Source organism: Pieris rapae, chromosome 20 (assembly GCF_905147795.1).
Source record: "Pieris rapae chromosome 20, ilPieRapa1.1, whole genome shotgun sequence".
In the NCBI taxonomy this organism is placed as follows: domain Eukaryota; kingdom Metazoa; phylum Arthropoda; class Insecta; order Lepidoptera; family Pieridae; genus Pieris; species Pieris rapae.
In genome coordinates this window covers 8,697,187-8,721,176 of record NC_059528.1, presented here as the reverse complement: position 1 = coordinate 8,721,176, position 23,990 = coordinate 8,697,187, and the positions used below count along the sequence as shown (strand labels likewise).

Here is a 23,990-nt window from a genome sequence, read left to right as displayed (position 1 = left end):
CGAGTATCTAAAGCACACATGGCTCGATAGGCATACATAGCCTCTAGTAGCTGAAGCACACTTGGCTTCCTATTGTAGGCACACATAACCTCTAACAACTGAGCACACATGGCTCGATAGGCATACATAGCCCCTAGTAGCTGAAGCACACTTGGCTTCCTATTGTAGACTTAGTTGCTGCTTTGGAGGACGATCGTGAACGCTTTCTCTGAAGTTCGTCATTACGAGTAGGCGAGCCTTCGGGAGTCATCGCTTCATCAGTATTCATACCTCAAGAATAAAATATCATTTTATCATGTTAGTATATCAATTCATTGTCTAAACGTACTGAAACTATATGGATATTTTTAAAACATTTCAAAATTAAGTATTTAAAGAAATAAACTTCATTTATTTGAAATTAATCCTTGACTGAAAACAAAATACAATAATGATCCTTTAACGTTGAAGCGCCCTAAGGGGCACGAAGTATTCTAAAGGCATACTTAACTTCTTATTTCAGCACGTTTTTCTTCTTCTAGGTACACATGACCTCTACTCCAACATACTACACGCTCACAGAGACATACATAGCCTCGAGTATCTAAAGCACACATGGCTCGATAGGCATACATAGCCTCTAGTAGCTGAAGCACACTTGGCTTCCTATTGTAGGCACACATAACCTCTAACAACTGAGCACACATGGCTCGATAGGCATACATAGCCTCTAGTAGCTGAAGCACACTTGGCTTCCTATTGTAGGCACACATAACCTCTAACAACTGAGCACACATGGCTCGATAGGCATACATAGCCCCTCGTAGCTGAAGCACACTTGGCTTCCTATTGTAGGTAAACATAACTTCTCACGACTAAGCACACATGGCTCGATAGGCATACATAGCCCCTAGTAGCTGAAGCACACTTGGCTTCCTATTGTAGGTACACATAACCTCTAACGACTAAGCGCACGTGGCTCGATAGGCATACATAGCCTCTAGTAGCTAAATTACACTTGGTTTCCTATTGTAGGCACACATAACCTCTAACTAATAAGCACATATGGCTTGCTATTGTAGGCACACATAGCCTCTAACTCAAATCAAAATTTATTTATTCAATTTAGATACGACTTAGGGTATGCTTATGAATATCAAAAACGTTTACAAAATTCGCGAAAGAGCAAAACTATGCCATTCGTTCGCCAAACTAAGAGGAGGCCTTGTTCTAAGGAGAACGGGCAAGAAACTCAGCAAGTTTTACCCTCCCTCTATCTACATACAATAATTCAAAGGAAAATGTCATAAACTACAACGTCATTTAAGTTACATAAGTGAAAAAAAATTAAATACAAATCTGTTCTGTGATTTACCACATTCACCATTACATACATGTTCACAACACTTCCAAGATTACAAAACAAATTATAACAATATAATTAGAACTATTTCCAATCTCTTCAATCAATATCTTCTAGATAGTCATTAACTGTGTAACGTAATTATAGGTGTTTGTGAAGAAAAAAAAAAAAATAAAAAATCTTCAAAAATATCCACAATCTCTGAGCTTCTTATCATCTACCTTTAAAAATAATGAATTATTAAGGGATTTAAGGTTTTCCAGTTTCTCTATAAATTATGATATTCCAAGTAGTTTTAATTTTATTACTTGAATTCTTAATTTTCTTACGTATATGCAAGGCCTTTTTATATTTACAGACTTTTCTAAAAGTTTTGGAATAATTTCTGACATATTTTATAAACACTGCGTTGTGATTATATTTTTTTTGAATGCATATAATTCATATAGCCTATTCCTACTCTTATAAATACCACTCGTGGCCCAGTCATCAAACTTGATATTTTTGTTGCACTTTGCAGTCTAATGGGTAAACTAAATCAAACTCATTTTGAATAACATTTAAAAAAAATCTTTCGCATTGACTCTCCGAATTATTTAGAATTGAGTAATCTAACAACACAGCACAAACCTTGGAATTAACGTTATGCCTAAAACTTTCAATGCGACTTTTTGTGAAGGGTTGATATTTAACGTGCTTGCCTTAATCTAATATTTTATCAGAGAAGCCAACTATCAGACCACAATGGTCAGAAGTAAGGTTTGTTATTACTGATTTAGAAACACATTTGTCACTCAAAAATATGTTATCTAAACAAGTCGCTGAATGGGAGGTGATTCTAGTTGGTTCAGAGAATTGGTTTACAAAATTCAAACATCTAAAAATTGAAATAAATCTAGTGCTTACTGAAGTACTTTCAAGTATGTTTAGGTTAAGGTCTCCGTAAATATACATCTTCCATTACTGACTCAAATTTGTAGTAATCCCCGGAAGGGGGCCTGTACACGCATACTATAACATAATTCTCCAGTTCTACACAAGATAATTCAATAACACATTCAATTGATAGACTTACAATATCCTTACGATCTTTGTATTTGACACTACTATTTACTAATATTAATGAACCTCCACGAATAGTATACATATAATATACATACACAATTGGAAGTTGTCAATGACAACAGTTTCATAACTTCTTAGCTAATGTTCTGTCATGTAAATAACTTCAATTTCGCGACTTTTTGTAAACAGTTCTAATTCTAATTAATTGCCAGCCAAACCTTGTACATTTTGATAAACAATTCTTAATAAAACTGGCTTGGCTTTTGTCTTAGGTCCTAGTTTAAATTTGTAAAAAGTACATTTTTCGTGGCAGTTTTACTATGTGTCACGGATACCTTTTTATTATAATCACAATCATATTTCTTTATCAATTTGACAGTTTCTTTAAAATTATATGCTATAACAGCTTAGCAATTTGTTCTTTTTTATTTTATAAGAAAGATACAATGTATATCTTTGATCAGTGTAAATTTAGTATTTAGTAGTTTAATAAGAAACTTGTTTCAATCAAAATATAAAAAAATATGTCACTATGAAGACATGTCAGATGGTGCATAAATTGATTTAAATTATAAATCTGTCGATTAAATTTATAATCTTGCATATAGAAAGAACACAGTGTTATTTTACATTTTTTTTCTGCCAAACTCCAAAAGTTAGTGATTGTTTGAGTAATGTGGGTTTTTTTATTCCCCATACTGTCAACACACAATAATATTAATTAAGAGCTGCTACCTACACAATGATAATTTAATATTTTATCTACAATCCCTTGGTAAGACATTCCAGGTAAACAAATAATGACATTTTGAGGTAACTCATACCCCAGTAACTGTCCCAGCCCATGCCCTAAGGCCTAACCTATCTGAAAATATGTAGGTATTATTATTTCTTTGAGTGTTTGAACTGCTTGTAGGATAAAACTCTGGCACGTGAGACTTTGGTGATGAATTATCTCTATTCAGCTGTGAAGGAACTTGGTCATTATAAATTAACTTATTACCTTGCTCAACAGCACAAGTACAATGCTTACTGGTGAGAGATGCATACCTCTCAGTACTATAATTACATAAATCAATGATGTCATGCCTTGCAGATACTTGGTAATCTATTTTTTTTTTAACATGACATGATGATTATGACATTATTATTTATACATTGCTCCAGTTGATTAATTTTAATATTTAATTGTTTACTTATGCTCACATATGAACATTGACTTTCAATTACATTTTCTTTACAAGTTTTCCATTTCTGTTTTAATAATGTATGTTGTTGTCTTAGTAATAAGTGATGTTTCAAATAATTTTTCCTTTTAATTAATTTGTTGGTTTTTTTTTTTAATAAATTTACTAAGCCGGACATAATTTTTTTTAATTCTTTTCCTACTTGTAAATAGGGAACCGATTGGGTATGACTTATTGCACCCACAGATCAATATTGTTACATAGTTCATTTACATTACCTGGATCACAGCTTTTTAACTTACTGAACAAGCTCTGAGAGGCATTAGCTTCTATGGCAACCTTATTTTCAAGTATTTGGACAGTTTTATGTGCCTCTGACAAAGTTAATTCCAAGTCACTGGTGCAATTCAAAGCCTGTTCCTGAGTATCACAGCACTGTTTATAAGAGTCAATCCTGTAAATGCACACACTGATCCACAATATCTGAATATTTCATATGTATTTCAGATAGTTCACATTTAAGTTCACTGTTTTTCCTAACAATATTCTGAATTCCCGTTCACTGTCCTCGCGTAGCAATCTATTATTGAGATCCTGCAATTTCTTCTGCTCCAACAAAGCCTGTTTCAGTCTCATTTCAATATCTTTAGTTGTGGCTTTGCGAGTCATTATTTGTGGTGTTATTGTTTTCTAGACTTAGATTGGGTCTTATGCCACTTCTGAATTGAGATAAATTCTCTCTATTCGATTCTCGGTGTATAATAATAAACGCCTGCTTTGTTACAACAATAACTAAGTATATTTCCAACACTTCTTATCCTTAAACAACCACACAGCTTACAATTTAACGTCCGTCTTCGTCAAGCGGATCGGTCCGAATAACCTCACTTATTTTAGATCGTATCAAGACTACCCTTCATTATGTTTGTCACTGTCGGTATCGAGTCAATCAACTAACTTACATCGAGTAAAACATATTAAACAAATACAATCATCAAATAATCTATACTGTAAATTATAAATATTAATTATAAACATAATAAAATTGTAAAGTAATAACATATCATCATAAATTCGTTACATCGTGAATCAAGTACAATCATCAAAATAAAGTAGCTTGTAAATTGAATATAAATATTATTTAAAAATAAACGTGATTTAAATAATAATTTTGTAAAATAATAACAAGTAATCTTAAATTCATTACACAAGGTTGATCATATTTATAACTATGTAACTTAGTGTCACCCTAATATAATTTGTTACTTATCCGAGTTTAAATAGCTACATAACAAATATGGAACAATCCTTTACCGTTTCAGAAGTTATTTTTTGTTTGTTATGTATATATGTTTTGTGTATTATAATATAGTACTCGTATTAACAGATAAATTTTCATTTACTACTTCAGTAGTTAATTTTTTTGTTTAATAATTGTAATTTACTATAAACGCGGGGTGTAACTCTACTGTTATGTTAACAAAAGCTCGCATCGATCGTCCGCTCGCAACCCACCTTGTTTATCCAAACAAATCTGGACAAGAAAGAAAACTAACACGATACACAGCGTTCCGTATCGTGTTTGTAATGTGCTTGAAATGGAAAACATTTCATATTGCGATATTATCATATTATAGCATACGAAATGTAATCTGTGAATTAAATTTTATTATTTTACATATATTGTCTTTTGACTATGCCGAAACTAGCTTATTAGATTGATAAATGATCATAAAACAGATACAGAAATCTGAGGCCCAGAACTAAAAATAATATATACGCTACTGGTTTTATATACATACCAGCGATCGTTTGCGTCATAATATATTCGGGCACCGTCTATGTATTTATAGAACACTCTGTCGTGGTGTCCTTTTATATATTAAGATTATTCACGGTCAAATTTATGAATATCATAGTCATATTCTTGTACATATATCGTTCTGATAATCTCTTTCAACCATGATTTGATACAAACCAATAAGTAAAATACACTTTTCAGTTGGAATTACGCAACTCTAAATATGAAACAACAAATAATTCAGTGCGTGGCGATCCCTTTCAACCGTTTCGCATTGATTGAATCCTGTTTACAAAATCTACTGTACACGATAAACACGACACGTTACATGGAATATTTCAATAGAATACGAAATTAGAAACCAAACCTGAGCCGTAAAGCTATCCTCTATCGAAATATTATTTATTAATTTTCTATCTCACTTATAATAAGGCATAAACGGCGCGAAGATACTAAAATGGTGAAGAAGAGAAGACAATTTAAAAGGTAAATAGACCAAATTGGTCATCTAGCGCGCCTCGCAGATCACAGGTCACCATTCAACGGTACAGAGGCAGACCTAATCCTCGATGGGATGATGACATAAAAAAATCGCGGGTTCTCAATGGATGCAAAAAAGTTCAGGAAAGAGAAACATGGCAAGTCTTGGAGGACGCCTTTACCGGAGAGGTTCCTCATACACACAAACTGTTAAAATATTTACTACCACATAGGATAATCAGATATTAGAGCATCAGGAAATAACTTAAGGCTAAAATAAAAAATAAATAACTAAATAAACCAAATTAATTAAAAGGGCACAGATATACTTTAAAAGAATGAGACACAAATATCAATGTGTTTAAATGTAATGTAAAGTATCTGAAATAAAAGTCTATTATTATTATGAGTCATATTTAGTGACAACATAGCGTTAAAGATATGTTTGACTTTATTGTAATGTTTAACATAGTATATGGTTAAACACTTGTCAGTTGTCAGTTGTCACCAAAATATTTCACGATTTAAACAAATGATGAATAATAAAGTAAAGCCTACACAAAACTCGATAAAGCAAATGATCCGCATTGTAGTCGTAATTATCGGCGCGCAGTTTTTCCTTCGATACATTATTCATGGTGGGTCGTTATCCCGGGCACGTACCAGTAGCGAACCGGAATGTTGATTAACCACTGTCACCACACAGCAGACGATCCGCTTGATAGCTTTAAATTATCACGCACCAACCAACGAATCGTACTAAGGAAATTAATGCCATAACACTACTCACTACCCACGAGGATTGTAATTTAAAAACAACAAATAATCAGCCGCTTCTGTTGAATAAAAAAGACTAACTGTCACAGACAGAAAAGAAAAAAAACACTCTTAAAAAAGATAAAAAGTAATGTATTTACGATATGTGAGAACGTGTGAAATAGCGAGGCAGAATAAGAGATAAAAATATCAATTTGACGGAGGCTAGGGTGGTGCTGTCGATATATCGAGCTTTATCATAAAAATCTTACAAGCACATGAAACTTTTATAAGACATAACTGAGTACATAAATAGTTTTATAAATGACAGCGCACTCTGTAAATGTCTTATTTAATAGCAAATATAATATGACAAGTGGGGAATGTATTAACATAGATAACATTGCTTTTGACTGATAAAGACAAAACATCTTTCGAATATTAATTCGTTACTGACACAAGAATTTAAAGGCTGCTTATTGCAATAACCATAAATAAATAAAATTGGTATTGAACTGTACAACAGCGGTCCATCTCTAGTGGGAGGGTTGACGTGGTGGTCCGTAGGGACGGTGCGATACGAGCACTCGTTTAGATATTGAAATTCGTCTAAAAACGATCAATATTGTGATATCACAAATACAGATGTATAGTTTTCGCTATTTGTAAGTTATACACTATATAATAATTTATTTATATAGTATTTTATATAATAATTATCAGTAATCTTTATTCCAAAGCCGATTATAGAATTATCATAATTTATTGAAAGCATTACATATATAAGGTTTGCTAGAAAATATTTACTTAGGGTATACCAAATATGATAAGAATACGCTGGGCTGGTGGTAGTGTGATGGAAACGGAAAAATATGTTTTCAAGTCGTACATCAATTTATGCAAGAGCATTGTAATATGACTTCAAACAAAATGTGACAATGTTTGTTATACTTTTACATATTTTTCGTTGAATTTTTGTTTGTTCATTCCTGTTAAATGCAAGTAGTCTTCAATACGTGAGCAGGTACCTATGTGCCTTATAAACAGCAACGTAAATATAGACGATTGATCAAATAGGATACATAATTCATCTTCGATAACAAGTTGATAGTTTTTGTGTGAAAGTTATTTAAATATGCAGATGTTGCACCCGTAAGAGATTTCTTTTGCCCGCTGCTAAGTGCGACTAAAAATAAAACTGCTCTACACTCACGCCATTCTGAGTGCACTTAAATTATGAAACGAACATCAGATTCGCTCGAAAAAAGCAAACTCTACTCTCAATGACCGAAAACCTTAAAATTCCGTGAGAAATAGTTTTATTTGAAAAAATTCGCCAAGGAAAAATTGTCTAAAACATTTTCCAACGAGATCCGTTTCCCGTGACCTATTTCAGCGACTTTCCTTAGTTTTTCACTCGTGCTGGAGTCCGCGCTTTCAAATAAAATTCCGGGCGAATTTGCGAATAATTCAGTGGAGAGTTTTTAAAAATGAAGGTGCTACATTATGACGTGCCCTTTTAATTAGGAAATGTCGTGGGCTCTCGCTGCTCGTGTCTAAAGAGCATGATTTGCGAGTTTTTAAGCCGTCGCAAAATTCTTTTACGTCTTCTATGTAGCGTTTCGTTACGTCCCGAAATACTTCACATGCGTTATCAGATACCTTATCACAGCGAACTACAATTAAAAACTTGTTAAATAAACCTTTATTATATTGAGATTTATATTTTAGGAATTGCTACCGTTCTAACAAAATACCTATATTTAAAAACAATAATAATAACAAAAGAAAATGTATGTATAAATATAAATTTCATTCGTAGGACACAGCTGTGGAGCTTGACCTGTTTATTATTAAATTATTCAACAAATCAAAATTATGCACATTTTATTACGCGTATATTTAAATCTAAATGTGAAACATGTTATTATTTCATTCGCCGCTCGTTGTTGGCGAGAAATTATGAAAATTCTACTTCATGTATTATATATAAAATATATACCTACTACAAATAATTTTCTTTTTGACCTGCATTTGTATGGAGCCTTTATTTTTTATAGTTTATCTATATATTTATTATATATTTAAGTTCATCTTCATCTAAGCCGGAACGGTAATGTCAATCTAATAATGATACCCTTTAATATTATATACATATTTAATTTATTTGACGCGCGGTGATAGAGAATATATACTTACAACTTGCCATAGCCGAGTTCACATGCATCGGAATATTTCTCAAACCGCACTTCGCCAAAGGAGATTTTCCTTTGGAAAAATGTACAGAATATATCGCGCAAAGAGAATAACTGAAATTTTCTCCAGGAAAAATGTGAGGAATTTTTTAAATAAATGTAGTTATTTATTTGTGTTCGACATTTATAAATTTTTTCGTAAACATGAAATCGGAACATCTATATTATAAGTTGTATATATATATGTTCTCGGCGTCAACATCATAAATTCAATAAATATTCATCAAGATTCTTCTACGAAAAGACTAGCTTAACTTTTTTTTTAAAGAACAGGTGACAAACGGTCATGAGGCTCACCTGATGTTAAGTGATACAGCCGCTCATTCGCTTTGACTGACTGGTGCGTTGCCAGCCTTTTAACAATTGGTACGCTCTTTTCTTGAAGAATCCAAACTTTAATAAATTATTGATATAATGCAATATTAATGTAGCATCGGTCCATGTTTTATTTTAAAGTTATTAGAAACAGGTCTATCTTATCAGTGTATTAATTAAACCGGTTGAATCACTTTGGTAATTTCGAATGAATGAGTCTTTGTAAGAGTTACCAATAAAAGGCTTCCCGTCCAGCCTCTTCATCCAGTAGAATCGCTGCGTGTGAGGTTTGTTCTCTCTGTCGTACTGCTCCCACTGCGATCTCAAGAAGGTATAGCACACGCAACAGCACTTAACGGTGCCTTCTTCGTCGCCTTCGGCGCGGTAGCCGGCCGGCGCCGCGTGAGCACCCAGGAACGGAAAGTAGGGCTCGCTGCTCTGTGGATGTGTGTCGATTGAAGGTTAAAACTAAATTTTTATTACATATTACAAAACATATTTATCAATTAGAACATAGCCTGCTCACTCACAGAATACACTAGAGCGTTCCCCGACGGTCGCAAAGTATGTTTCGACTTCAACTCCAATAATTCAAGTTATTATTTTAAACGAAACAATCAGAGCATAATAAGATGTCGCAAAATAAATTGATCAGCAAAACAAATGAATTCGAGGGTCGGCCGATGTCAACCAGGCCAAATTGTGCGGGTCACAAGTCAACTGTTTTATGCGTCCCGACGATTGAGAACTAGTCCAAAGCGGTTATATCTGGCCGATATGTCTTTGCAAATTCTTGATGAATCTGCGAATGAAACCAATATGTGATATCGGCCAAGGTCAAATTCATGTCTTTGAAATGTAAATTATTCTATTTGTTCTAATTTATAACCACCACCAGACTCTGATATGACATGACAAAATGACCTTATATACATACCTGCGGATCGGGCTTCACCCGTATAGTGAAGTAATCGCTGAAACCATTCCCACCGCACACGAAGCACACGCGCTCGTCGGGAGCGTCGCGTGCAGCGGGCGCGGCGGGCATAGCGGAGGCGGCGGCGGGGGCAGGTGAGACGGGAGACTTCCCCGCCCCGGGAGTATTACTTCCGTTCCCGTTGGTCGCCGGCGGGCTAAGGTTGGGCCCGCCGCTCGTATTCAACGAGCTTTTTATGTAGGCTTTCGCTTTTTCCATACTAGCGAAACTGTAACACAAGATGGAAATTATTAATTTATAATCATGCTAATATAACTTAACATTTGGTTTTACTGTATTTCTATTTAACATTGCTCGTTAGTTTAAAGGATATGATCCCCAGTTGCTAGACGGTAATAGAAGACCGTCATCCAGATACTGCCTTTATCCACACGTTACTGTCACCAAAAAGAGGAATCATCGCCTAAACTTACACTACTGAGGGTTAGTACAAACCCGAAGTGATCTGACCCGAAGGATCATATGAATCCTAAAAAATCTTTACCCTATTTAAATATTTAAAAAATGTCTTTGAAATTGATAAATAACGTATGTATCGAAGACCTTAAGCCCAACCTACACGATACAAATCCCTAAGCTCCTCCATACCTACCTCCAGCCCTAAGCCCATTATCAATATCTGTCTCGATAGGCAATATCGAACCTTATCTTATCAGCTATAAAGATTATTTTGTCGTTGTGCGCTATTTTAGGGCTTGCCACGACGGAAAACATTTCAAACGTTTTTCGGAACCAACATGACATTTAGTTGGTATAACTGGGTACACCGTAAAATATTTCTTTAATTAGTCCATAAATACGATGTATGCTTGTATGTAATAAAATTAATGTTATCACTAAAGAACATAACACTAAGGAACATGAGAAAGCCTTCTCATATAAACTAAAAAAAAACAGTGTGATCAGTGTGAGCGCTTCTCTCTTGAAGGATCTTAACTCGAATTGGTTCGGAAATATAAAAATAGTATTTGGTTATTTAAGCGTGATACTCATGCATTTCGTCAATTCATCAGTGCAAGCCTACAGTTCATAACTACAACATTATACAGTACTTTTCCTCCACCTCTATACACAACTCCCCTAAATCCGTCAATTAGTGACGCATGTCTATCCAGAATAGGGTTGGCAGGTGTTTCAAACTTTTGTTGCTAATCGTTGTTCGTGCGTTATTATTTTTTAATCGCCCTTTAATAGCGCTGCGTGGCACGAATGTGTAAACTTAATATTGATTGTACTCTATGGTCAGACGATATATTTCGAAAAACATGTGTTATTTATGTACATTATATATTATGCGATTATAATTCATTAGTGTCAGAAATAACCGATTCAAAATGACAACAGCACAATTACTAACTAAATTAACTCGGTTCAACCCTTAAACAACCTGCAAATAATAAACGATACATACGTTGATGGTCCGTCTGTATTTCGAAATGTAATTTGCGTAGGGTTGTCAACGACACAACGACGCGTGGGGAGGATACGTGAAAGCCTTATCAGTACCTAACAGTTAACATGGTCTGACCGAACCCCGTCCCTATGTAATTGGGTACAGATCAATCTCCCGAGTATATATATATAAATATATATTTTGCGAGGACGTGGATGTGCTGATCAGTGCTTTCCGACTTGATTTAATCAAATTTGCGTCTACTGGAGATAGCAATTTCATGATCGAAAAATATATTTAGGAACACATTTTCATAACCTGAAACAGGTAATATAATAACGCCCTGGAGATTCTCTAAATAGTAATACCATTTAGAATAAACGCCAGGTATGATACCTGTCTAACGTATCGAAAAGTAAAGAATAAATTATAGCGAAATAATCGCCATGTGGTAATTAAAACAATGAACATCTTAAACGTTACTAAATTTGAAAAACAATTGCTCAAATCTCATCCGGATTAATTATGATAAAACGTGTCACAATTTAGAGACGGGGTTTAAATCCCGGGAGCAGGCAGCCGGGGCCAGGGACGTTGTCAAACAAGCCATAATCAGCCAATCGATATGGATTATCGCGACATCGATCATACGCGGTGTCGTTGCCCTTCAGAGTCTACTCTCATGGATGCGGACACACCTCATTTTTTGCTCATAGTTATTTTTACTGAAAACCCGTCCGAGAATTACATAGTTGCAATTCACTGATATAATGTTAATGTATTAGAAAATTTCCACGTAGTTGTAAAAACTAAACAAAAGATTTTATTTCATTCCGTGATTTATAATAAACATATTTAAGCAATATTATTGAATTTGTAATAAGAGAGAGAGATATATATATATTATGTGCCTGACTATTCTTAAGGGCACCGTAAGTTAATATCGTATTATATACAATATAATGTATGTAGGCATGAATTTATATCGTAGTAATAGTGCTCAGTCGTGAGTCGTGATATTTTTATTATAATAATATATGACAAATATATAAACGCTTGTAACATTGTAATAATGAAATACACATAAAGATGTAGTTAAACAATAATAAATAAGCATTATATCAAATCAAAATTCGTTTATTCAGTTTAGATTCTACATTTTACAAAATTCGCAAAAGAACAAGACTACGCCATCCGTTCGCAAAACTACCAGGGGGCCATGTTCTGAGAAGAACGGGGAAGAAACTCAGCAAGTTTTACCCTCCCTCTACATTACAATTATTCAAAGGAAAATGTCATAAATACTAAGTATATACTTGAACAAATGTGTTTTTTTTTTAAATATATGTCAGAGCAATGGCGTCACTGTCAGCTGCCATTGTCATTGTGGCACAGAGAGGTTGTGAATTAACAACGTCAAAGTCAAATAAGTTAAAAACTGTTGATACTAGTTGTTAATTTTATTTGGTAATATAGCTAGTTCCCGATTAACAACCACATGGAATCACTATTACTATGGACCATTTAATAGTGTTTAATTAGAAAATTACCAATATTGACAAATCAAATAAACCACTAGTGTTTATTGTTAATGTATTAGCTATACAACATAATAGCAGCAAATAGTAACGGCATTGTTCCAATATGTTACATGTCGCAGCCAACTCGCTTAACTAGCCATTCAATTAACAGCCTAGCCTTTTAGAGATTATATTATATATACATATTTCAAATTACTTGGATCGATGACATTTAAATACTTGCCTAGCCTGATGACTGTTAATTTTTTTGCCACTCATACTCGAAAAGAAACTCTCGAACTATGGCGTCAACAAACCACAACTTTGATGGTGTTTTCTTAAGTTTCATGGAAAACAATAAGACAGTGACAATAATAATGTGAATTTTAATCAAGCAATTTAATTTTGAAAGAAATATTGTTTGGCATATCTGTCAAATAATGATTGTATCGTATGAATTACCTAAGCATTCGCCAGCCAGCTTATTAATTATATTGCTACAAACGCTACAAATGAATATCTTTCATGCCGCTGGTTAAACGGTGCCGTTTAGTTAAAACGCTAGGCTGTTACTGTGCTAATACCGATAATCGTAACATTGTTAATAAGTGTCTAATACTTTTACCCGCCGGGTCTTTTGATTTTGTTCAATAAACCGGTATGTTGTTATAAAAGATGTCGTCCTAATCTGTTTTGACTGTAGATTTAAATAGGTAGGACTTTCATACATTGAAATATTTTAAAGAGATAATAAAAGCATTAATTCACAATTGACGTGCTAAAACTAAACGCAATTGCCAAAGGAGGGCATATTACTAAGTCATTGAATTGTTGAACGTTCGCCAGTGTTGCAGCGCACCCGCCAAGCGCCTGTTACACCGAGACGATGCAGAAATAATGAACGCAATCTCATATTTTACGGACACGAGTTATTTCAGCGTGAAGATATATTCCAGCTATGATATTGATGTTGATGATCGACAAGACTTAACTATCTTTGACAAGGGCAACATAATCCACCCAATAAAATAGCATTCATGAACTCATTACGCCTGTATGTCGTGCTTGCATATGCAATGGTGCCAAGAGAATTCGATTAGCGTTCGGTATGCGGGTCGCGGTTGTACTGTCGGCACGATCCAAGCCAGTACTGGCCGGATCGCTTATGTAACTTGCCCACTTTGTAGCTCGCTCGTGCGCGCCGTTAAAACATTGGTGTGACATATGCCGCACAATTAAGAGGAATGTTCTTCCGTCAGTGTGACTTATAGGTGATGAAGCGCTCTACATTTGATATAGTTCTATAAAAAACCTACTCCTCGCGAGTTTTAATTGCGACTATTCAGGCCTTTAAGATATACATGTAATCTACTTGTTAACGATGTTATGAAATTAAAGAACTACATATTTGTAATAATACTAATTTAAATGGGAAAATCACAAATCACAAAATTTAATCACATTTTTATTATATTTAATCAAGTCGTTTTATTTAACATTTAGATATTGTAAAACTACATAAATTAACCAAAGAAGTAATTAAATAAATATCTTAGTTCAAAATTTTCCAATGCTTATTGATTTAAATAAGAAGTTTGTTAAAAATACTAGTTATTCATACCTGTCTAGGAAGGACAGAGAACGACAAGGCGTAATTAAAAACTTAATTTAACTTTTAATAAATACAATTTCTTCCATGTCTTCAGTAAAAAAAAATATAAAAGTAAAAGTTTGAAGTTTAGTTTAGTTCACGTGCTCAGGCACTTATTAAACATTTTAAAATTTAAGTTGGCGCCTTGTAGATAGTACCGGCAACCTCACAGCTGGTGCTTTCGCGGCTCAACGAATAAGTATCGCAATACAGCGAGAAAATGGTGCCGACGTTGAAGGTAAACAAACTTTTAAAATTTGTTTTTATTTTCTTTTTAATAATTTCAATTATTACTTACTTTGTTGACTAAGAAAGTACTGTATACTTGATTGCATGTAATATCAATTTCTCAGAATATATAATCAATAGTTTTGAGTTTTTACAGTAGTGAGTATCCCCCCACACGTTTCCGATAGTGAGGACAGCGTATATTTACGTTTGTCTGTTTACTGTTGGCGTAGTGCGAATATTGACACTGATTACGTGCTATCCTCCTCCTATAATAGATATATATATATATATATATATATATATATATATATACAGACAGTCATAGGATTCATTCAATGCATATACCGACAATACGAGACAGCAGTTAGTTTCGCAATAACTCATATTTTTAATAAAAATGTCTTTACACCACGATATGCAAAACCAAAACTTAATTACAAAAACATAATAATATAAGGCGGAAAGCTTGTGTTGTTGGAAGCTAATTGTAGGAATTTTACGAATGGTTAGAATTTAAAAAATGTCTTTGTTCTGAATAGTATTATTATGACATTTCGTAACTATTAAAGTCAGCACGGGGGCACAGGGACTATTAAAACAATCAGAGTGTTTAAAGAATAATTTTTAATATTAAATTGATAAAAATGAAGTAAATAGCAATGAAATTAATAAGCCCTCTTCGGGTTACCCCACCGTGTTTGCTACATCATAGCCGAGCACTCACCCCAACCAATACAATTTGTGCCCCTTCGAGTGTGTTTTTATTGCTCTTCAAACTTCCACCGACAGAAATATTAATATTTCCCTAATTTGTGTTGGGTTTAAAACCGTCCTTAGTATCTCCACTAAAATGGGAAACGTTGTTATGTAAAACATTTCGATAATGAAATTTTTTATATACATATATATATATATATATATATTTATAGAACAGGGGGCAAAGAGGCACGAGGCTCACCTGATGTTAAAAGATACCGCCGCCCATGGACACTCTTAATGCCAGAGGGCTTGCGTATTGCGTATTGCTTTTAAGAATTGGTACGGTCTTTTCTTGAAGGACCCACTACTTCAGTGGGTAGCTGGTTCCACATAATTTATTTTATGAACTATGTGGTGGACAAGCGTTTCTCACGCATGCCGCTGTATCTGGACGCTGTGTGGCATTTACTTTTAAGTTCCAACCATATTGCGTAGTTGGTACATGTGAATGCGTGTATCGTGCTTGATAGTTGTTGAACTTCCCTGGGGTCAAAAGTCGTCCGGTATCGCGGGTCATCGATATGGCGACATACACTAACATTTTTTTTATTCATACATACATAACAAACATACAAACAAAAATATCTTTATTCATATAAGTAGGTAAACAAGTACACTTATGAACGTCAAAAGAAATCCGTTCTTTTATTTGCAAATTGGGATTGCTTGAGAGTGATTTGCCACGAAGATGCCTTAATATCGTAAGACATGAATAAAATAAGTAAATAAATATAACATAATATCAGGTGGAGCAAACATGACAGTCGAAAATAACAGACTATACGCAATAGCGTTCAAATAAGAATTGGGTTTTATGTAATTTCTAACACTAGTCTGGAATAAACTATTTCTTTTACTAATACAGATTGTTCTTCTTTTTATTTAACGACAACTCTTTGTGAGTGAGTGTGCATGGGCAGCAGTATCCGATATATCAGATGAAGATTTATCTAACGTTTACTTTAATAAATCAGTTCCTCTGTGTACTATGTATTTAAACTTTAAAAATTATGATTTTCAGAAACAAAATGGGGTATATCGTAACAAAAAAGGTTTTTTTAGATTAATTTGTTATGAGTTCATAATTATTTATTTCAAATACGTAAAGGCTAGTTTGATTACGACCTTTTGAAAGGTAAAATCATTCAAATACAACAGTGTCAAAGCTATTAGGTACTAAATATACTTTTTCTATTCAGATAGAACTCAAAAGAGAGTATCTTCTTATTTGGTCTAAATTTAAGAAATCATGTATCAGTAAATCACTCGTAAGTAATCACATCATAAATTTAAGTACTTAGGTCGATTTAGTCTACATGCAATGAAGTTGTTTCAGGAAAACAAATGCTTAATAAGTTTAAAAAATTCTTCAAAGCTGATTTAATATTCTTAGTATCTTGATTAACATAATAATTATTCGCCTGGCGGCAAGAAACCTTGTCTCACGATGTTTTCTTCAATGAGACTACTAACAACCCTCTCATACGACTAAAATATAAAGCTAAAGCTTATGGCTATATTAAATATTGTATTATTTTTAATTAAATAACCTCATTTTTTAAATTACATGTGTCAAGTTTAAGACAACTATTCAGATTACAAGTATATAATGTGGCCAATGTTAAATATGTTTGTTGAGATAACCATGATACAATTATATTAATTATGTTAAGTAATTATAATACGCATTATGAATTTGGCATATTAGTGGTTAAACGCATTAAGTAACGTGTTTAACTTACAATTAAGGCATTTTTATCTGTGAGGCTTAACTTAACCCAGCAACTGGAATATACTGTGGATCCTATAAAGTTTAAATGTAATGTGACGATAACATTAACTTTTTAAGAGATAAGCATATTATATACTTGCAGTAATAGGTGTATACAACAAGGTATACATTGCACAATCCGTATAGTAAATGCGTTTTAAATATCCCAAGAAAGAGCCGAAGCAATTCCGCTGAGCGAGTAGAGCGCCGAGCGTGGAGTCGACGGATGCTGTCCGTTCGCGACACAGCTCTTAAGATAAATGCGCTCTTTGTTTACAGTCGTAAGCTCCCGTTTGATGGCCGGGAGATTGGATGTCTGGATCCAATACGAGACATTTTGTAGTGCAGAATAGCTATGTGCATTGATGGATCACATTAAACTAAGTTTTACAAAATATATTGATTCATTTGAACAAAATACACTTAATAATTACTCTGTTGCTATTGTTAGCCAGTTAATTGCGTATATCTAACCATGCAAATGATCGTTTAGCAATCAAATAATTATACATACACTGTTTCTGTGTAAGTAAAGGCTACTATGTCCGCTCATATGACCCTTTTGCCGTAACTCATAAGTAATCTTATAGTCGCTAAAAACAACAAAATTTAATTTAAAAAAAAACCTTAATCGGTAGAATATGATAGATAATTTTTAGTTCCAGAAAACTCATAAAACATATTCCTAAACACGTCGAAGACATCAAACAGTGCACGGTGTCCATAAAGCTTGCCATAAACGGGATATCGTAAAATTGTTTTATTTTCAATAAAATAGATACAGAATACGCTCTGCGTGATTACAATATATAATTTATGGTCGCCGTTTCATTCCAACATTGTGTATTTTTTACTGGACGTCCGTTATCCATTCGAATGATAAATAAGATAACGTTTTCTATCTATCTTTGTTTACGAGGCCTTTTTATTCAATGGCAATGAACCTTACATAAAATTAATATTACAGAAGGAATACAAAATGCCTATACTTCGACAAGTGCCCAAAACTTTCGAAACTGTATTGAAAATATTTAGAAATCAAATTGGTTACAAGTTCCGAACAAATCACAAAAAGCCATTCCGCAAATAATTGTCGCCGTTGAGAAATTTCCTCTTTATTTTGCAAAACAAATGGCATTCGTAAGCATTCCTAACACAATGGTCGGGTTTTCGCACTTTTTGCCCAGAGAGGCTTGGCTAGGTGTTTTTTCTGCCTGGTGCCATTATTGTTCGACATCCACCAAGGCCGTGCTGAGAGAGAAATCGTGTGGTAACCGCATTATATTTTATTTGAAATTGTCACGCTTTTAACGATCGATGGTAGAAGCCCTCGATTGAGTACACTTTTTGCGACATTACTCGCCATAGGCGTCGCCGAGTACTATGGAGGTGGAGCTGAGGGTAGAAGGGGGAGTAGGTGGAGAGTGGGAGTGGTGTCGAAATGCGATTGCAACAATAACATTGATTCAATTTATGCGATGACCCGGTTCGGACCGCGGCCGAAACTACGCAGGTCCGCTCTGATTGTTTATTGATTTTATTGTTTTTATATTTTTACAAACCGCATGTTTCGCTTCAAAATTATGCATCATAGCAAAGCATGCAAACCAATATTGATCTTTAACTGAAACCCTGTAACCCACTACTCCGTGTTATAAGAATTGCGAGAGCACTACCATTCTCTTACGCGTACTTTTCCCTCAAAGACCGACAACAACATGAAGCGATAGCCAACTCCAAGGGATAGCTAAACTGTATTGTACATACTTGTATGTTTCTTGAATTGGGAATTACATGTATTATTACTTGCCTCTTATTGTTTAATTTTATGCAAATGAATATCTGGACAATGAGATACTTTTAATCAACCAAATTTTTCGCAATTACTAGGGCCGAAGCTTATTAAAAGAGCGGGCACTAACGAATCACTCCTTGTAGTTATGATTTTATCTAAGTGCTGGCGGACCCGGCAGACATTGTCCTGATATTACAAGCGATAATTAGGATATTAACAAAGTATTTGTGAATCTAAACCATCCAGGGCTCGTAACGTTGATATTCAAACAAAACATCAATTAATGAACTTAAACTTTGTACTAATATTACAAACTTGCTATAGCAAAAAATGTGTAATTAATGTGAAAATGTCTGCCATAATTTCCCACTTACATGATTCAAAGCGGCTAGCGAGTGTTCCCCACATGCACTCCCCCACTTAACCTCGAAATCTGAATGTGGCGAAAGTCGCTAATTGGCCGTATTTTTGCCCAACTTCTCCAACCGAGGACTATGGTTGTTATTTTTACGGTAACTTCCTTTAACGGAAGAAAAAAAAACATTTTGATACTGAGAGACTGGGATATAAATCAACCGCGTAACCAAATGTAAAAAGAAAATTCGTATTTTTATATCAATAGCTAAAACTTTGCCTTCATGGAACCATTCAATGGTTTTATTTTAGACTCGGTCTAAGTTTTCCTGGAAGTTTTTAGGGTGTGATATTAATACCGATGAATAGCGGCGACATTCGACGCAATAAATGCGGTATGTAGGTAATATTTATCGTAGCTTATACCAAATTAACCAATTAAAACAAAAAATACAATTTATTTATATCAAAGTCAAAAACCTCGTGATTAATGAATTGTTTAGGACTTTAGCGCATGCCTTTATAGTTGTACTTATATTAGATCTTCCTTATACTTTAACTTACGTAACTACTGAAGGCTGCTAAGGGCAGCTGCTAGTGCGGCATTTAGGTCAAGAATCCTTCAGTGCCAAGTGACTCTCTCGTCCCTAAAATGTTTAAGGAGACTATCGTTTAACTTGGGGTCGTGTCTGAACTTTACAATTTTATCATAATACTGTGTCCTAAAAGCAAGTAATTGTTCCCAAACATTTCTGAACAGATAATAATGAATAATTAATAAAACAAACATTATAACCTATTACTTAGTGATAGACAAAATGTAATTATACTATACGATAAATATAATGCTATTCTAAAATTGGTTTACAATCTCTTTATTATTAAATTCAGATTATTTATTTATAAACTCTTGCCAACGCTCGGCATCCTGATGAATTTCTACAAGAAATATAAAATACAAGATTTAATGCAACAAGCACTTCTAGGTAAATATACCAAACACGAAAATATAAATGAAAATTAAAGGGAAATTATGTAACTATGGATATCTAGATCTTAAAGTTGATCTCCTAGTTTTTATTTGAACTTTTTATTTATATTACGATTCCCAATAATATTTGTTTTATAACTTAAATAAAATAAAGGTTCTGATTACTTAGGTTTTGAAGTGAAATTATTTTTTGTAAATCATGAGAAATAGGTCTATCCCTCGCTAAAACTCGTGACTAACCACACCTTCGGCGTTGACGAATGAATGGCAAATAAAGGCTATAGACATCGAGGTCTGCAAAGAGAGTCGTCACGATCAACTCAACCTTTGATGACGCAAATTGCGCGAGGTGATTTTTATGATGACTTGATAATTATCTGCAAATAGTGTTATTGTTATTTAATTCATATATGAGCTTTTGGTCACGGAGACCGATTATGTAAAACACACAAACATTAGCTAATCTAATTTACTTATGTGCATTTTGTAACACATCTAATATAAAATAAATCAGACTCGCCAAAACCGTTTTAGGTCCAGGTCTCAGAAACGGATACACGTTTCGTGATCATTTATCAATTTAATATGCAAGTAAGTGATCAGCTATGCCTGACACACGCCGTCGACTTTTTGGGTCTAAGGCAAGCCGGTTCCCTCACGATGTTTTCCTTTCTTTTCTAGTTAAATGCGCAAATAGAAATAAAGTCCATTAAACCAGCCGGGGCTCGAACCTACATATAGACCAACATCGCAAAAAAACATTTACTAAGGTGGATACTTGAAGTAAAATGTAGTCATCGAAAAGCGAGATGCTAACAACTTTTCAATGAAAAAGAAGTCAAATCTTTTATTCTATGACTTTAGTACAGATTAACGATTTTAAGACTTTTAACTTTAAAATCGGGTATAAACCAAAAACTCTATTGATTCAAATTTTGTGTAAACGTTATTTTCACCATTAGAAATACAATTTCAAGTTATTAACCTGCCTGTTTTCCAGGCGGGATAGACAGACCGCTAGTTACCCAACTGTCACTGCAGAAAGTGTGGTAACGTCGCTTTGCCTCGACCAGTTCTGTTTTTAAAAGCGTTCTTTTGCTTTTTGCAGTGACAATACATTTATCATCTCTCGACACTTGCAGGAATTTCTCAATTTTTATGTTAGCAAGTTAAAACAAATTAGTATCGCATCGCATAACATCTGAGAAGGAAGTCTTAGTGTAATGATTTGTAGTGGCAACCACGATTTTAGGATTCCGCTTCGCTATACAATTTATAAAACACAGGGCTTCTTTTGCGAAAGTTGTGCAACTATTTGATCGTGTTTATTATTACAATAATACAAAAATAACTTCAACAATTATTGTTCTACATTTAATTACCTTATTAAATTCTACAAATTACTTTTGTAATTGAATGTTTAATGAAATTACTTATTTGTTTTCAGAGTGTTGCGTCAAACAATATTTAATAATTGCAAATGAGATTAGCATAATAATTCAAATACAGTGTCCCTGAATAAATAACTATTTAATATGTTAATGCAATTCCGATAAAATTTGCCGCAGATAAAACGTTATTAATGATATTGCCTTCCGAAATTATAATTTAATTTTATCGACAGTGATTTAATTTTATTTGTGAGCGAGCTAAATTCGATATACGAGATTTATAATAGACTATCGACCCGCTCCGGATTCGCACAAGAAAGAGTGACCCGTTAGCAAAGTTATATTGCATTTTAGATATCGATGAAAAACACAAAAAATAGACACAAACAGATAGACGCGGCGAAATAATATCTTTATAGTAAGATATTAATTATTATCAAACTCGATAATCATACATCTCAGCCAAGGTAAGAAATGTTTTCGTTCGACCGTTTTTTCTTCGGTTTTCTTTGCAAAACCGACTACCGCGGATTATGCCTCTCACAAATAACGTACTTTTCGAAAATAGTTCAGTCATCCAAAGATTGCCACCTAAAACCTCACGAACTTTACCTCTCTATAATATTAGTCTGTGCATTTTTTTTTTCATTATATTTGAGGTGATTTGAAACGGAACTGATACAATTTACAAGACCATCTTTGGATTACCAATGGTGCACCTGCTTTCAAGTTTAAAAAAACGTTCAAAAACTTCCAAACGTTAAAATTGTGTCGATAAATTTATCAAGAGTTTTTGTTAGGTTTTATTCAATGTTTAAGTACGTACTACATTTTCTATATGTCGCTATTACTTTTTTTTTTGCTTGAAAGACGAACTAAAATATGAATATGAAAATGAAATGCTGTGAATGGCTAGATCGATTTGGATAATTATGATCTTAAAAATTCATGAAAACTGTTCCTAGCTGGAAAATATTTGGTTTCATTGTAAAAATAAAAGATTGTCACTAGATTGTCATATATGTATTATTTATACCTTCAGATTAATTTGTGTTTTATAACTGTAGCGTGAGTGTGAGGTCCGTTCTCTGGTGTCTACTTTAAAAATGTTATATTCAGTTCTGATCTGATATAAAGTTCACTAGGTCATCTAATACTTAATAAAAAAGACTTTATATAGAAACTAAACTCTGCAGTCTATTTGCGGTGTATCAAAAATGAATCAGCTCGTGCCCATATGCACTGTAAAGTGCAATACTAAGCCGCGGGTCACCTATATTTAACCAAGCCTAGTTCACAGTATAATTTTACTTTTTTTAAAATTATTTCCATGCATATTGGAATACATGTATCTTTTACGTTTCAATTATCACATTTTTAACAAATTGAGATAGGGTTATTTGTAGATTATATGCAAATGAACGACTGCATCTCGAATATTATCTTAAGGATTCGAGGTTTCTTTCGATCATATTGTCAGACCATAAATAATAATAGCTTATTCCAACAGGAATCTAACCCATGGCCTCTCGACTGTGCGAATCACCATGAACATGGCAATATGTACTATATATCGCAATCCAATGGCCTCGGGCGGAACTCTGGCCGTTAATCCGTCAGTGTCCGCGTTTGATGTATCGCTCTTCTCGTAATATCAACCGCAACCACGAACCGATACAAACATACATATTGCATTAATAAATAAAGTATTAAAGGGATACTGCTTCATGATAGGCTCTTCGTTGGCGATGAAATTTTCATTTACGAAACGTTAGCACCGTGTATACAAATGCTAAAGCTAGAACCAATTGAATAATTTAGTGTTTCAGGAAATAACCGAATTATTTATGCTATCAATACTACTGTTACTTAAATTTCATGGATAAATCAGAAACAATTCAAATAGGATTTAATTGAAAATTGAATATTTGCTTAT

At 33.8% G+C, this 23,990-nt stretch overlaps 1 protein-coding gene across 1 annotated transcript in view; it reads right to left on the bottom strand.

Annotated features, from left to right (window-relative positions):
• The window catches only part of LOC110994127, a 67,224-nt gene that overhangs the window by 37,355 nt on the left and 5,879 nt on the right, over positions 1-23,990 (bottom strand). The window contains exons 2-3 of the mRNA XM_022260631.2: positions 10,139-10,406; positions 9,435-9,639 (exon numbers count right to left, since the gene is read on the bottom strand). Coding sequence (XP_022116323.2) covers positions 9,435-9,639; positions 10,139-10,396 — 463 coding nt within the window. The 5' untranslated portion in view covers positions 10,397-10,406. The remainder of the gene's footprint in view (positions 1-9,434; positions 9,640-10,138; positions 10,407-23,990) is intronic.